This window comes from Cydia splendana, chromosome 4, assembly GCF_910591565.1.
Source record: "Cydia splendana chromosome 4, ilCydSple1.2, whole genome shotgun sequence".
Taxonomy (NCBI): Eukaryota; Metazoa; Arthropoda; class Insecta; order Lepidoptera; family Tortricidae; genus Cydia; species Cydia splendana.
The window spans coordinates 8,251,805-8,268,611 of NC_085963.1; the positions used below are offsets into that span (position 1 = coordinate 8,251,805).

At 38.3% G+C, this 16,807-nt stretch overlaps 1 protein-coding gene across 1 annotated transcript in view; it reads right to left on the bottom strand.

The window, feature by feature from the left end:
* The window catches only part of LOC134789791 (short stature homeobox protein 2-like), a 33,202-nt gene that overhangs the window by 4,691 nt on the left and 11,704 nt on the right, over nt 1-16,807 (bottom strand). Inside the window, 4 exon segments of the mRNA XM_063760439.1 lie at nt 712-885; nt 888-1,063; nt 3,562-3,581; nt 5,691-5,752. Coding sequence (XP_063616509.1) covers nt 712-885; nt 888-1,063; nt 3,562-3,581; nt 5,691-5,752 — 432 coding nt within the window.

The following is a 16,807-nucleotide window of genomic DNA, read 5'->3' on the forward strand; positions in this document are numbered from 1 at the left end:
GTTTGTCTTTGAATTAAAAAAAAAACTACGGGTGCGTGACGTGCGTGAAAAAAGTTTTCATTTGCCGCCATTTGACGTACAGTTTATCTTTGAATTAGTTTGTAAGTAAAAAATAATTTGTTTTGTTGTTTTTAAAGTAACTATAACAAAAGTTTCGTGTAATGTCATAAATATATTTCGGAGACGCCATCTCATATCCGCGAGTTCCGCCAGAGAGCAAAGTGCCCCAATGTCGGCTGTAATATGAGGTTAGTGAATATATCATAGAAAGTTTATAATATGTGTGTAGATAAAGCAGTGTATGTAACTGTACATAATTAGGCATTAAAACACTCGTGTGATACTATTATGAAACTCATTTCATTCGTTTCATAAACCCACACTCGTATTTTAATGCCTTTCATTATGTAGCAGTCACATAAACTACTATTGCATGCCTACTAGTATAAGGTATTGACATTATCTGGACATAATACTATTGACTCTACCATATTATCTGTACATAATAGTAGGGGATCTAATATTTCGATTCCAGTCTGTACGACGCTCGAGTAAATACACATTTAGCATCGTCGGCTCCCCAACTATAATGTTAGGTAAAATAAACACATTTCATTTCATTCATTTCATTTCATCGCTTTTGCATATTCAAGCGAAGAGAGGCAGATAAAAAAAAATATTTTCGTTTTTGGCGGTAGGGCCTCAGCATACCTGGTGTGCCGCAGCAGATAGCAGCGCCGAGTCGAAGGGCGCGAAGGCGGCGGGTGCGGCGGCATCGGCGGCGGCGGGCCCGGCGCGCGCGGCATCGCCGACAGCCGCGGCACCGACGCGTAGGGCGCCACGCGCCACGGCTCTAGCGGAGTGCCGCCTCCAGCTACTAGCAGACAGCATACCTGGTGTGCCGCAGCAGATAGCAGCGCCGAGTCGAAGGGCGCGAAGGCGGCGGGCGGCGGGTGCGGCGGCATCGGCGGCGGCGGACCCGGCGCGCGCGGCATCGCCGACAGCCGCGGCACCGACACGTACGGCGCCACGCGGCACGGCTCTAGCGGAGTGCCGCCTCCAGCTACTAGCAAACCTACAGCAAAATCGGATTCTATATCAGCTTCTATTCGGAAAATCTGATTCTATAACAAATAACTATTGTTTTACAAGGGAGCAAAGTTTTGTAATTGAGTTGAACTCTACGTGCTAATATTGATAAGTACCCGAGCAAGCGAAAGAATCCAAAATTGAACCATGAGCGTAGCACGTGGGCTTAACAAACTTTGCTACCTAATGAAACACAAGATTTTTCACCACACCAACGCGAGTAAAGGAAAATACCTACTAACTGTAAAACATTAAAATCCAAATGAACTCTATTCAATATTTTATCATTTTAAATCATCGCTTAAAAACAAATTTTACCACCCAACATGAAAAAAAGAAACTCAAAATTTGCAATTTGTGAAAAATAAATTATTTCACCATTTACCCTCCTTTCCTAAAAAACTAAAGATCTACATATCTGTCTATTTAATTATGCTTAATTGAAGTTTTTACGCGTATTATATCGCTTGAAGTACATTGAAGTTACAACGCCGACGTCAAACTTGCATAAACTTTATAGGTAATGTGTCCAAGATCGTTGAAGCTAAGCTACGCTCGTAGACCCTCTACGAGACTACATTCACCGCTCGGCACTAAACGTAAAAACAATTGTACTACCCGTAACTCTATGTAAATCAGATTAAATAAAACTCTTATTGCACAAGTTCTAAAAACAAGTAATGGTTCAGGCGGACAGCTGGCATCCCTGCGATTGGCAGAGACAAATGACTGCAAATCCCACGATATCCTTTCCCGAACTTCACTTAATTAAATTGATATTTAAGTAAAGCATAATTTGCTCGTAAATTAAGTGAGAACGGTTGTTTATAGCCCGCCGGGCGAAGTATCAATTAATAAATTAACGCGGATCTGCCCGACTTAAGGAGCTGTTCGGGTCTCGCCTGAGCTAAAGGATTCATTAATTTAATTACTCTCACCTTACGCCTTTCTCTCTCTATTAGATTTCGGAGACGTGATTTTTATTACTCCCTAAGGCTTTGAAATCTGTTTTTATTTTTATATTATGTAATGTAATGGACCAATGTTGCTTCTAGCAATTTAAGATGTTAAAAGCGCGGCCTAGGCACTAGGTATCGAACTAGAACACGTATAGACAATATGCTTTGGCTCAGACTGTCGTAGCTAGGTGTGAGCTAGGTAGAGAACAATATGTCAGGGCGGGAGGCGGTACTGGGCGGGGTACGACGCGCGCTCTAAATCATAACCTCTCCGGTCGCCGTCGGCATTATTAAAATGGATGCTCCCTGCGCGTATGAGTTATTTCCATATTTGACACCGAATTACTTTCGAGAAGTGCCGACATAAATACAAGCGGGTACGTCCAGCGTGCACCCCTCCGCGCGACCGCCGTGCATTTATTTGATTAACTCTGAGTTGTTTAATTTAATCGAGTTAGGTCGGCAGGGTTCTCGCTCGCGTTATTTTAAAGCGTTCGAAACATCTTTACGGCGGTTTGTGCGCAATAAAATATCGCCGCCACCCTCCCGGGCGCGAATAACTTTACAGTTTTATGAACTGGGGAACAATTAGGCGTCGGTATTCTTTTATTCTTGCTGCGATTGTTTTTATGGCGCAGAGCGCGGAGATTCATGTCTTCGTTAAAAATGAATTTTTAATTTTATGAAGATTTAGAGATGTACTTGGTAATATTTATAATTTGTTACCTGCGCAGCTGAGAAAGTCTTCATATTTCAGGGAATTCAAATTATGTTAATTGTACCGTTAAAGTGAATTTGAGTATGAACTAGCTACCTACAAATTTAGCTCCTCTACTATAAAATTAATTAAAAATAACCCAGCCATAACCAACAAAGAAAATACTGAGATAGGGATGGTAAACTAAATACAACATAATTCTACAAGTTACTTGTCAAATGTAAACTAAGCTGCTATTCTCGATTCTGTGATATTATCGAGTAGCGAGAGACAAGCAAGTCCAGTCAATTACATTAGTAAAGTAAAACGTTTATCTAATACAATTTGATATCATGTAAGCGCGGTTACAAATGATGTTCATCGAATGTCATTATCACACGTTTGCCGGCGGCGGCGCCGTAATCGATCACGACAACGGCGCCGCAAACGATTGCGCCAACAACATCGGGAATCTCCGCGCTCCGTCAATGGGGCACAACAAATAACCGTTTCATTTCACTTTACATGATTGTTCTCGTGTTAGGGGGGCGGGGGGCACATAAGTTAATAAGACATTTAGCTGGGGACGGCGGGATTGCGTCCGAATGGCTCCCGCGGGGAATCATTTTATTCGATTCCGGAGAGCGGCTTTTTTCCGCTTTACGCTCCGTTTAGTGGTGCTCGCAATCTCGGGCGCGCGTCGCCTCCAGTTCGTCTCTGTGACGATATGAGCGGTGACAGCGCATTACCGCAGAAAGACAATTTGTGCCAAATTGATATTTTCTGCTCTACATGCGAGTGGGATGTGGGACAAACGATTCTTAGACGTGACTTTCCTTTTATAGGGTTTCCACAAGTATTCGGGATTCTGTCATGCTGAAATTTTACAAAGTGTTCAATATATGTTACCTTTCGTGCCTAACGTTGCCGCTTGAAAATACAGTCGCAAAACTGGTAGCTTTTCTCCCATGATTATAAAATAGGTAGGTATGGAATGGAAAGCTGTTCGGTCGTTGTTATTTTCAAGCCAGGAAATGTTTGGTACGGTTAGCAATGTTGAGGAAGTTTACGGTACTTGATGTACCAAAGTTGTTATATAGTTAATGAAAAATACTTACCATTCTTATTATGGCGATCTTTGAGATGTGATGTGAATTTTAACTATTCGTTAAAAACGTTTTAATGTAAGTAAATGCAATTACGTGTCCAGTCAAAAATCTTGTTTAAATTATAATAAAAATATACAGACTAACATATTAAATAAAAAAGTATAAAATTATATTAAATACATGAAGCCGGTGCCTACTGCCTGTGGTCCGGCGAACTGCCCGCTACCGCATCGCCGATCGCTAAGTGCGATGTGCAATTCCCTGAATTTATCGCCTCGTGTGTTCGCTTCCCGCGATTTTTTGCCTCGCGCGGATTCCCTCGACCCGCCATTTTAATTATTCATCCGGCTGAGTTATGGTCGAATTAAAAAACTGTTAGAGTCGGACCGGCGCCGGCGGGGGTAATCGAGTTAGAGGAAGTCATGGAGAATACGTAATACGGTAGTGCAGTGTTTATTAAATCCTGGCTTTGGAATCACTCATGTAAACTACTTGTTAGTGCCGTGTTGCAGTAAAGTTTGGTTTACATGGTAGACAATGACATATATATGGTAAGGTCTATTATGTAAATGGAATGCCTGTTGGTGAGAAGCGCACTATACGAAATGGTCGTTGATTATGCTTACTGTAATTTCTTACGTGAAATAGATTTTATTTCAGTGAAAACGATCTTCCCAATAGAAAAACCGGAGTTAATGTTACCTAATATAGCAAAGCATTTAAAATTACCAAATAATTATATTTTACACGCGTCTTACAAATTTAATTGGAACCTGCAATAATATCTTAAACGTAGCAGTGTGTATTTAAATATTAGACAAGACTTTACTGTGTAAAATAATGTTACAGATGAACCATGCACTATAGGAGCATTTATTCCCTTTTATTTTATGCCCTTTTTAAGACGGCCAAGAGGTGGGTCCCGAATTTGGCAGTTTTTGTTAGGTGGGTCGGAGCCCAGTTAACTTTGGGAACCACTGCATAACGATTCCTGTGACCCTTGGCACGACTGACAACTGACAATCCATTCCCGTTAGCACCAACTTGCACTATTTAGCATTTAGCGCAGCCGCTCGCTCAAGCGGACTGGCACGATTAAGCAGCGGTGCCAACTCGCCGAACTAGTTTGCCAGAATCATTTGCAATTTGTAGTTTTCGACTACATTAAACCATTAAACTCGGTATTTAGTTTGAGATGCATTGCACGGAGTTAAGTAAGTTAGAGGGAAGGGGGTTGGAAATGTCAAAGGCGAGGCTCACGTGAATTATTGTTTTGTATTTGCTACGTCGTGGTTTGAATTTTGCTACGAATTAATATAATGAGGTACCTAAGTGATACACGACGCTCATTAAATAGTCACTTTATTGCACTTGGTTTTATTATAGCTCCAAAGCGCTTTCGTTCTGTAGCGGGAAAACAAGTGACAGGCTAGAGAGTGTATAGGTACTGTACTGAATAGCTAATATCTACGGGCTACGGTGGCGTAGCAAGAGACTACGACATGGATCTAGTAAAAATACTCTAACGCAGTTTAACTAAAACCGGCCAAGTGCGAGTCGGACTCGCCCCCCCAAGGGTTCCGTACTTTTTAGTATTTGTTGTTATAGCGGCAACAGAAATACATCATCTGTGAAAATTTCAACTGTCTAGCTATCACGGTTCATGAGATACAGCCTGGTGACAGACAGACGGACAGACAGACGGACGGACTGCGGAGTCTTAGTAATAGGGTCCTGTTTTTACCCTTTGGGTACGGAACCCTAATAAAAAGGAGCTTTAAGTGGTTTGCCTTTGATGAGATTGATGAGTAAACATGAGTTTAAAATTAAATGCACATACCTTTATGCATTTGGCTCTCATGTTTCCGACATTTGGCGCGTCGATTCTGAAACCACACCTGCGAACAAATATTTATGTCAAATGTCAAATTATTATTAACAGGATATGGAGTCCTAAACAAACTTTTAAATTAATCTTGATTTAGAATTACTCGAAGTGCAACTGACAAAGTACCTATATAATATATATTGTTGCCTGCAAGATGCACTTGCAAAGAAATGTCAAATCAATATCAAATTAAGTTGAGATTTTTAAAGCTGCAATGCGACTAAGGTTCAGGGAACATAATATATGGATTCGATTGAATTGTAGACTTGAGATTGAGTAGAAATCTCGAGTAAAGTTTTATCATTGATATCATCGAGATTTGTTCAAAAATGTTTCTAATTTTTTGTAAGAAACGAATATCAAGGAGCAGTAGTATTGGGTAGTAGTCATTTCGTCGTGAAATTACGGACGAAAATACCAGATGTATTACCTATTGTTGAACCACCTGCATAAAAGGAAGTGTATTGATACTTCAAATGTATATTTCCGATTAAGCCTACCTATAACATAGGCTCTATGAGATGTCATTGGCACTAATTGTGAAGCCAATTTAAATTTAGCCAAATTCGTAATCACTAGAACAAACAGCATTGCAATCTCAACCCGCCGTCGTAATTGTATTACGCCGAGTATACGATGCAGGTATATTTGTCACGCGAATGTCAACTGTATATTGTATGGAGTATGGTTAGTTTTTGATCGATAGGGGGTGTGTTGCATGTACGGTGGGCAAATAGTGTAACCGCATTAGTGCGAGGGCACGCGTCAGGCTCAGGCTGATTGGGTTGTACTAGGGTTCGATCGATGAACATTTTATCAGTATCGAGACTTTCGAGATGTATGTACCTCCATATTTATAATAAGTAGAGTTACAAATGTTACAATTGACTCGTTACTTTACAAATTTCGTCGTACGTTTTGCGTTACGTTTGATTGAATTACCCAATAGGTAATATTAAGCTTATGTCCGCCTTACAACATTTGTTATCTACGTACGCTACGCCATACTAAAATCGTCTCATTGTCTTTCTCATGTCAATGAACGAAGTTGACGAACTTTTAAACTATTTCAATTATTTTATTTTAATCGATATTAAACTTTCGTGAGACATATTTTAAATTCTTTATACGACAACGGTTTCACTCACTTGAATTTTTAGTCCCTATTGGCGACATGTTTCGGGCCCGTCGGGGGTCCTTCCTCAGGCTCGAGTGCTCGCGGCGGCTGCAACTCGTGCATCGTGTATATTTAACTATTTCTCGTGTGTATTTTATTTTAACTATTTTTTGTAATTAGGTTTAAAGTTTAACTATATAAGCAAATACCTTCCTAAGGCGAGGCAAACCTAGGCCGGGCCCATAATTTTGTGATATCAGCTGTTTTTATTTGTTACCGTTCAAACATTTACTATTACTATTACATTACAAAATGATTCGTACCCAACTATACGATTATAAACTTCATTACCTTAACTATCAATTACCTCATTTGACCTCGGCACATCTTTCAGTTGATGAAAATATTACATACTTGTAGATTTAGAACAAATGCAACATACGAACAAAGCTAGGTATAATTGACACCAGCGACCAAACATATTTGCGGCACAATATGTGACCGAGTGTACATACTGGTAAACAAAACAGTCGCGACCAATACGCTAACTAGGGGCGCATTCATTAGTGCTGATTACATTAGACGCTAAACGATAGACAAACAAACGAGAGTTGTGAGGGCTCACAGGAGCATTGGTTTTGACAGAGCTAATGTCTAGTATAAATTAACCTTTAATTCCGTAACAATATGCAATGCTATTGTTATTTGTTACAGTTTCGAAAAATACCCAGGTAATTCCACCGTAACTGTAGTTGCGAATTTCAATTTAGGATACAATGTAATAACTTTCAGAAATTTAATAATAACTGATGTAATATAAAAAGGCCCTTAATGTTGGACACATAAAATAATAGAAAAGTCTTTTGCATGTTTTGTAAAATATTGAATTTAATTGTTGTAACTGATGTTACAATAAATCAGCAGTAACATATGCATATATGTATACTATTTATTTTATCATATATGAGCGTTGTTTATGTTCCTTAACAGCGACAGTGGAATATTGCCATTGCCTGAGGAGTCATGATGGAGGAAATAGACGTAGAAGCCTCTGAACCAAAAACGCTAGTTTCTTCATTAAACGACTTTGAGCTTCTTGGTATTACAATCTAATGAACATTACTCACCTGTATGTTTGTATATAAGATAGATTTTCAATTGTAAAAACGAGTATGGTGATATTTTTGACAATATCTTTTTTTTTATAGCAATCATTCCATTCGCTAAATTTACCAATCGCGTTTTTTCTGTAGCTTATTCCCCGGTTTCTTTTTTTCCCAGTAGTAACAATCCCATTCTCATAATTTCCCAATCTTTATGTATCCGAATTGATAATTTCCCATTCTCTTTTTTTCTTAAAAGCCTCGTTGCATTGTTTCCTAATCTTATATTTATTTTGGGTGCCTTCTTGCTACCACTGTTTATAATTACGTTATCACTAGGTGTATAAGTTAACTTGGGTTTACAGTTTCTAAAACTTAGGTAAGACTTCCCATACAACCATTTCCAGTCGCCGTTACGACGCGGTGTTGACACATCTTGTGTCGACACCATCTGTTTCGGTCACAATTCCAGTCGCAGAGTCGTCGCCGTGTCGACACAGTTACCAGAAATGGGGAAGGGTCGACACATGACACAAAGTGACATAAAGTGTGGTCGCCGTGTGCACACATTGTTTCGGGTTTGCGACTACTTTATGCCAAAATCATTCGTTCATTCGTTCATTTTGTTCCTGTCAAATGGAAACTGTCAGATGGAAAAATACTTAAATAAAAATAAATGACATTAATACGCCATCTCTTAAACGGATTACAAGACGTAATTATATATTGTTTGCATTTATATTACAATATGACTTAAATTATTATGGGGAATTAAACTGCTCGAGTGATTTGATAAACTAAGTGTAATATAATCAACGCGCCACCACATTGTTTTAGTTTAGCCGGAAATGAAATTGTTTACTTCTCAGTGCCTGTGTTCATAACTATATTATTTGAAGCATTTTTAGTACTTCGATGCGTATACTATACTTAAATAACAGAAATAACGCTTTACATACTACGAAACTTGTTAATTATGATGTATAAATATGGTTCAAGGCTGAGAAATATTGCAGTCACAAATGTTTCGACTTTGTGTCGACTCTGTGTTGACACATGACACGCGCTGTCAAAAGTAATAACAAAGTTACTGGTATGTTACTGGATTTGCAAAATGGCTCCTTGTGTTGATTTGTTTTCAGATATTCTCAAAGTGTAAAAATGCCGTGGTCAGAGATGGGCATTAATCGATTAACTGTTTATTCGACTAATTAATGGAATAAAAAAAGTTAATTCTCAAATTTTAATCGCGATTAGTTTAGTCGACCTAACATAGATTGAAATTGAATTAATCTGAATATTAATCGAATAAATTATCGATTAAATCTCGATTGAAAGTTGACAGGGGGCCATTTTTGTACGTAAAAATAATAGAAATGTCTTGCATGCAGATGGTAGCAAAACACTTTGTCATAAAAGTCGAGATGGGTGTCGATATATAGGTTTTAGGGAGTGCCGATTTCGAAAATAATGACCATTTTGGAATCCGAAATGGCGGCCATGCACTGTGTCATAAAAGTCGTCATGGATGTCGTTTTATACGTTTTAGGGGGCCCCAATTTTGAAAAAGATGACCATTTTGGAATCCAAAATGGCGGCCATGCACTATGCCATAAAAGTCGTCATGGGTGTCGTTTTATAGGTTTTAGGGGGCGCAGATTTCGAAAATGATAACCATTTTGGATTCCAAGATGGCGGCCATGCACTATGTCATAAAAGTCGTCATGGATGTCGTTTTATAGGTTTTAGGGGGCCCCGATTTAGAAAATGATGACCATTTTGAAATCCAAAATGGCGGCCATGCACTATGTCATAAAAGTCGTCATGGGTGTCGTTTTATAGGTTTTGGGGGGCGCAGATTTAGAAAATGATAACCATTTTGTATTCCAAAATGGCGGCCATGCACTATGTCATAAAAGTCGTCATGGGTGTCGTTTTATAGGTTTTAGGGGGCGCAGATTTCGAAAATGATGACCATTTTGGATTCCAAGATGGCGGCCATGCACTATGTCATAAAAGTCGTCATGTATGTCGTTTTATAGGTTTTAGGGGGCCCCGCTTTCGAAAATGATGACCATTTTGGAATCCAAAATGGCGGCCATGCACTGTCATAAAAGTCGTCATGGGTGTCGTTTTATAGGTTTTGGGGGGCGCAGATTTCGAAAATGATGACTATTTTGGATTCCACTTTTATGACAAAATACGTAGCCGCCATCTTGGATTATAAAATGATCATCGTTTTCGAATTCTGCACTCCCTAAAACCTATAAATCGACATCCGTGACGACGCAAGTTATCTTTATTTTCAGATCTAACAAATTGCTACAGAATACAAAGGACAAAAAAGAAGCGAGGAGGTAATGAAACATGCAAAAATACAGATGATTCCTCGACGCAATTGGGTGATTCTTAAATTGTGTCCAGATTTTTTTTGTCATAAAAGTTTATATTTTTCACATATTACTAAATCTATGGCAAAAGTTATAATATTGCAATGGATTCCATCGCATGTAGGTATAAGTGGCAATGAGACAGCTGATGCATTAGCAAAACAGGCATGCAGCGATGGCATTGAATTTCACTTGAAACATTATATGGGGGCAATAATGACTGTTTACATTTAGTCAAATTAAAGTGTCGCGAATTGTGGAAGGAATATTTCGACGAGAGATCTAGGGACAAAGGTATTTGGTATAAGACAATACAGCCACAACCCTTTAATTCTCCTTGGATTGATAATAGTGTGTTGTGTAGGCAGGATCTAGTTTTATTATTGAGATTGCGCTCTGGACACATTCCATTGAATAAGTTCGCCTACCTCATGCGTAAAGTGAATTCGGAATTATGCACCTTATGTAATCGCGTCGAGGATGTGTATCATATTTTAATGGAGTGTGTCCGAAATGAGCGACTTAGAAGACAGATATTTCATGACAATGACAGTTCCATTGGGTTATGTAATACCTACCTTTCGAACCCCATGTCTGAGGTTGTTGAAAAGGTACTAAATATTGTTAAGTGCGGTCTGAGGGACAGAAATGTGTGATGTAATTAAACTAGATATAGCTATTTACTTTCTTTTAACTTTGTTAATTAAGTCTGTTTTTTATGGGGTGACATATTCGTTCAATCGAAAAAGCCCCTTAATAAAGGAAAAAAAAAAAAGTTCCGTGACATTTCGACCTTGTAATTTTTTAAGTAAATGTTTTTGTTTATCTATGAGGATCTCACTAGAATAGTATAATCAAGGTATGTTTATATTTGATGAATGAAATAGTAACGCAAAAAAAATATATATTTGTGTCTTATATTCCTGCCGAAGACTTTTATTTTACCTTTTCCTTCTACACAAGTTTGGCCAAGTAATAAGAATTTAGGGCACTCAATTTTATTTTCACTTCTACAACAGTAAAGCTACGAGGCCATGTTTTGGTATCGTTTTCGTATAAATTCGCAGTACCAAATTTAGTTAAGGTATCACATTGACACCATTCCGAAGTAAAAACATATAAACTTATTAAAATACTTTCTTTTAAACTCCTCTTCACGCTTAAACTGCTGAACAGTTTTAATTTAAATTTGGTACACATATATTTTGAGTCCCGAGACAGGATATAATAAGTTATCTCAAAAATCACCCTTTAAAGGTGTGAAATGAGGTGTAGGGGGGAATTCAGAATTGACTTCTTGAAGTTAATACTGTTTAAGTTTAGGTTTGAAGTCATGTTTTTATCATTTTTAACTAAATCAAAGATGTAGACCATCCCAAATTTCATATAAATCGGTTCAGCGGTTATTGATTTCCCGTACAAATTTCCACGCCACTTTTCACACCTTCAAAAGATGATTTTGGTTATAAGATCTATCCTATGTCCTGTTCCGGGACGCAAACTATTTCTATACCAAATTTCAACGAAATCGGTTCAGCGGTTAAGCGTCAAGAAGAGTTTCAAAAAAACCGGCCAAGTGCGAGTCGGACTCGCGTATTAAGGGTTCCGTACATTAGGTCCGACTCGCGCTTGACTGCACATTTCTAATAGGTTTTCCTGTCATCTATAGGTAAAGAACTATTTTGTGTATTCAGACGGACATACATACAGACGCACGAGTGATCCTATAAGGGTTCCGTTTTTTCCTTTTGAGGTACGGAACCCTAAAAAGATTTATTTTTATTTTGTGGAATGGTGTCAATGTGATATCTTAAATGGATTCAGCACCCCAGATTTATACGAAAACGATACCAAACACGGCCTAGCACCTTCACTGATATAGATATATCAAGATAAAATTGAGAGCCCTAAATAAACTTTCAAGAGCGGATATCTCAAAAACTATTCAACATATCGAAAAAATTGACGGAATTAACTTGTAACAAATTAAATTACCTTTCATTTTGTATAAGTGGCCATGTCGCTGAGATGCATAGTTTCCGAGATATAATCGAAAAACGGGAAAATGGGACCTTCAAAGCCCCCTCTCTCCCCCCCGCTCAAGGGCTACGGCCGGGGACTTTTGATATGTTCACCTCCTAACTTGTCAAACCGAGTTACGGAGTCAAAAATTGTGTTCCGAGCATTTCCCTCTACAACTTTTGGAGCATTCGTTGCCTGACCTAAGTAGCTTATTGAATTTCTTTAAAAACTTTTCTGTAAAAGGTTGACGGGTGTTGGGTGTTTATATGGTTTCGGTCGATTATTATCATTTGCATTGCCCATGATGACTTACTAGAATTACGAGCACACGAGACACTAATAGTAGTTTGACAAACCTTGGTTTTCAAGAGGTATTTTATATTGACATTTGCTGTCACAAATTTGCTGTCAGATTTAGTCGCAAACCGCACGCAAAGTGCACACAAATGTGTCGACACCTTGTTACGGAAAAGTGTAGACACGGCGACGACACTTTGTTTCGAAACAATTCTAGACACATTGTGTGGACTCTGTTACGACACATCTGACATTTAGTTACCACTTTGTGATTCTGCGACTGGAATGGTTATATGGGTTATCTTATCGAAAACACCTCGTCAACAAAACCACTTTAGATTGGATTATGCAGGATCTACAGAATTTTAATCATAGATCAGTAACAAAAAGAATGCTATTTTCTATTAAATTATTTAAAAGAAGGCAAATACATAAAATAAATTTAGCTGCCATTATTTAGTGCCTGATGAACCCAAAATATGTTTAGTTAATCAATAACGATAATATTTTCTCAAGCCACACTCTGTGTACTGAAATTAAAAAGTAACGATATCAGAAATAAGACAACCCCCACATAACTATTGGAATTGCAACTATGACAAAAAGTATGTAAGTACTTATAGAATTCACTAAATTAATAAAAAGTGCGTCAAGGAAAAAAATAGCATAGAAAAAATAATATTCGAAAAAATATAGAAGAGAAACTAAGCCATTGTCAAGAAAAAATATCGGTAAAATATGCTAATGGAATTATCGCATTCGGTAAAAATAGATACCAACAAAATAAACTTCGGCAAAACAAGCGAAAGGAAACAGAATGACTGGTAAATTTTGCGAATGGAAAGATTGCTATCAGAAAAAAAGAGTTTGGCAAATATATCGCCAATGGTTTTGAAACATACTTCCACCTTCAAAGCAAATTATGAATACAAAAATTGTTGCTATCTCGCAAGTTGATTTTTGCCTCATCATGTCCCTTTTACGTGGAATTACCCACCTACGTAAAATTAATATTGCTACACTACTAGTAGTTCGCCCCGAACTGAGAACTCGTGGTTCGCCAAAAAAAAATGTTTCCATGCTGCCTCATGGTTTTAAACTTTAAAATAGCCTTCACTTCCTTTTTTTTTGACGACGATCAATTGGCTATTTGTTTTATGTGTATAGATAACCTAATACCTCAGGCATGCCAAGTTATATGACTCATCGCTAATAAAAACCCGAATTAATGAAGAGCTTGAAGAAATCCAATTCAAATATCTAGCTAGGTACCTATTAGCATATGAAAAGGGCTTCATTTACGAGTATACTGGAGTAACAACGCCATGCGCTTGATTTGTGAATAGCGACACGTTTTGTGTAAAACTTTTGCTACAGGATTTAATTTAATCAGGCTAATTCGTGTGTCTGTCTGTATACTGAGGTGCTGATGCTGAGACAAAGTCGTGGTGGGGATTAAACTAGAGCTATGTGTTGTTTGTCTTCAGTTAAGAGCGCTATTACATTTCGGCGTTGAGCGAGTTTAGGTATTTTACGCGCTGCGGCAGGCCGTGCGAGCTCTGTATGCCGATCCCTTCTGCCACACTCGCACTACAATGATGGATTAAACATTCTTGATCCTTCGCGAAGCATATTGAAATCAACCATAACAACACTAACTGTACATAACTTTTAAAGTCCTAAAACTGTTATTTGGTAAGTACGAAAATACTAAATGCAGTGCAAATGTACATAGGGGCTGTTCATAAATTACGTCATCTATTTTTGACGATTTTTGACCCCCCCACCCCTCAAATCATCCAAAAATCATGCTTCGGATGACTCTGTTTCCTCCTACGTCATGCTACCATCATCCGATGTCCAGACCCCCCTCCCCCCTCCTCCCATTTGAAACGACGTAATTTATGAATAGCCCCATACTCGAACTTAGGAAGGTATATTACTCGAAAGAAATTATAGGTACCTACTCGCTTATTTACATGTTTCGTCATTGCATTTGGTACCTATAGGTTGTAAAGTTTGTATCAACGAGGGTTTAAAAACTAACTGGTACTGAGGATCTGATGATAATGATGATGATTAAGGTGGTCACGGATACCAACCAACCATGTAGTAACATGATTATGCTCGTTTGATTCGTCTCAACAAGATCTTTGACACTGAAGATACACAGGGTCTGATGATGGAGCTGGAAGGTGGCCACGGGTACCAGTCTATCATGTAACTAAACAACTTCGTGCTTGGGCTCGTTTGATTCTTGTGCCAGTCCAGCTCCATCATCAGAGCCTGAGTACTAACTTGTATCAAAGATCTTGTTGCGACGAATCGAACGAAGCGAAACACGAAGTGGTTTGAACATAGTTGCATGGTTGATTGGTACCGGTGACCACCTTCCGGCTCCATCATCAGACCCTCAGTACTACCTTGTGTCAAAGATCTTGTTGCGACAAATCAAACGAGCCCAAACACGAAGTGGTTCAGTTACATCCCAAGTAGCACAGATAGCTCTATAACTACTCACTTTTAGTTCTATCTAACGCTCTGTGCGTATTAAGACACTTATAAGAGCACACTTGTGGTCCTACAGCTGTATAATAGATCTCAGTGATAGTTATATAGCTTAGGGCTGATTAAAAGCTACATTACGGCTCTGAAAACTACCATTAATACGCAAAGAGTGATATAAAGGTATATTTGCTACGACCCTATACAGCTTTAAGGGTTATCAAATGCTTTAACCGTTATAAGGTCTGTTTAGTGGATAAAATTACGCCATGTGCTGTATAAGGAGGTAAATGTGGACTTTTATTACGTTGACTTATTAAGGGAGCACAAGTGAACTATTATGAAGCTAATAGACGTATAATGGAACACATGTGGCACATAATACAGCTTGTTGCTTAACATGTTTACCGCTAAGCAGCTTTTATTACGCTGACTTTTTAGGAAGCACGAATGAACTATTATGAACCCAATAGACGTATAATGGAACACACGTGGCGCATAATACAGCTTATCGCTGAACATGTTTACCGCTAAGCAGCTTTTATTACGCTGACTTTTTGAAAAAGCACGAATGAACTATTATGAAGCCAATAGACGTATAATGGAACACATGGGGCGCATAATACAGCTTATCGCTGAACATGTTTACCGCTAAAGCAGCTTTTATTTCGCTGACTTATTATAAGGGAGAACGAGTGAACTATTATGAAACCAAATTAAAATTGCTTGTCCAACTTTTAAGGGTAACAATAAGGTTTTGTGCCTGAGTTCTTAACCTAAATCATTAGTTTAGTACTTCCTATAACGTATTATTAACTTTTTATCTCATAATTCTGTCCAAACCACTGAAATAGTTTTTACACATAGCTTATTTATATCATTAATTTGAATAAATGCTGATTATTTTCGTGGCGCACTAAAATTTTCTTAGATAATGTATATATATAATGTCAATAAACTTGCATTCCCAAACATCTTTCTCGCATTAATATATAAAAGATCATGTACAAACATTTAACTAAACACTTTAACAAAATGACTTATGGTGTCGTTGCGCTTAACGTTTTTGCTTCAATATAAATATGTTCACCTCTGCGTTCGTCGTCACTATACTAAATATAATAGCTGATTTTTAAGGCAGAGGTGTAAAAGTATGTTATTAATTATCTTTTATTCAGCCCAACGTCAATCTTTCCCGGTATTAGGGCGCACATGTGACATATTAGCTGAATAAAGGGTAACAGGTAGTCTCTTACCCGGTCAATATACACCTCTTATAACTCCTGTTACCCCTTATAATTCCGTTAAATTGCTGCTACAACGCTCTTAAGTAGCTATAGGAACTTAAGGCTGCCTAATTTGTGCCCACTTAAGAGTTACAAAAGCTGAAAAGACGCTTATACAGCTCTTATGTAGCTTTTATATTCCAGCTTCAAACGTATTCGTACTTCATTATGCGGCTGCTATACAGCTAATCTGTGCTACTTGGGATGGTAGACTGGTACCCGTGGCCACCTTCCAGCTCCATCGTCAGATCCTGAGTACTATCTTGTGTCCAAGGTCTTGTTGAGACGAATCAAACGAGCCCTAACATGAAGTGGTTCAGTTACATGATAGACAGGTACCCGTCG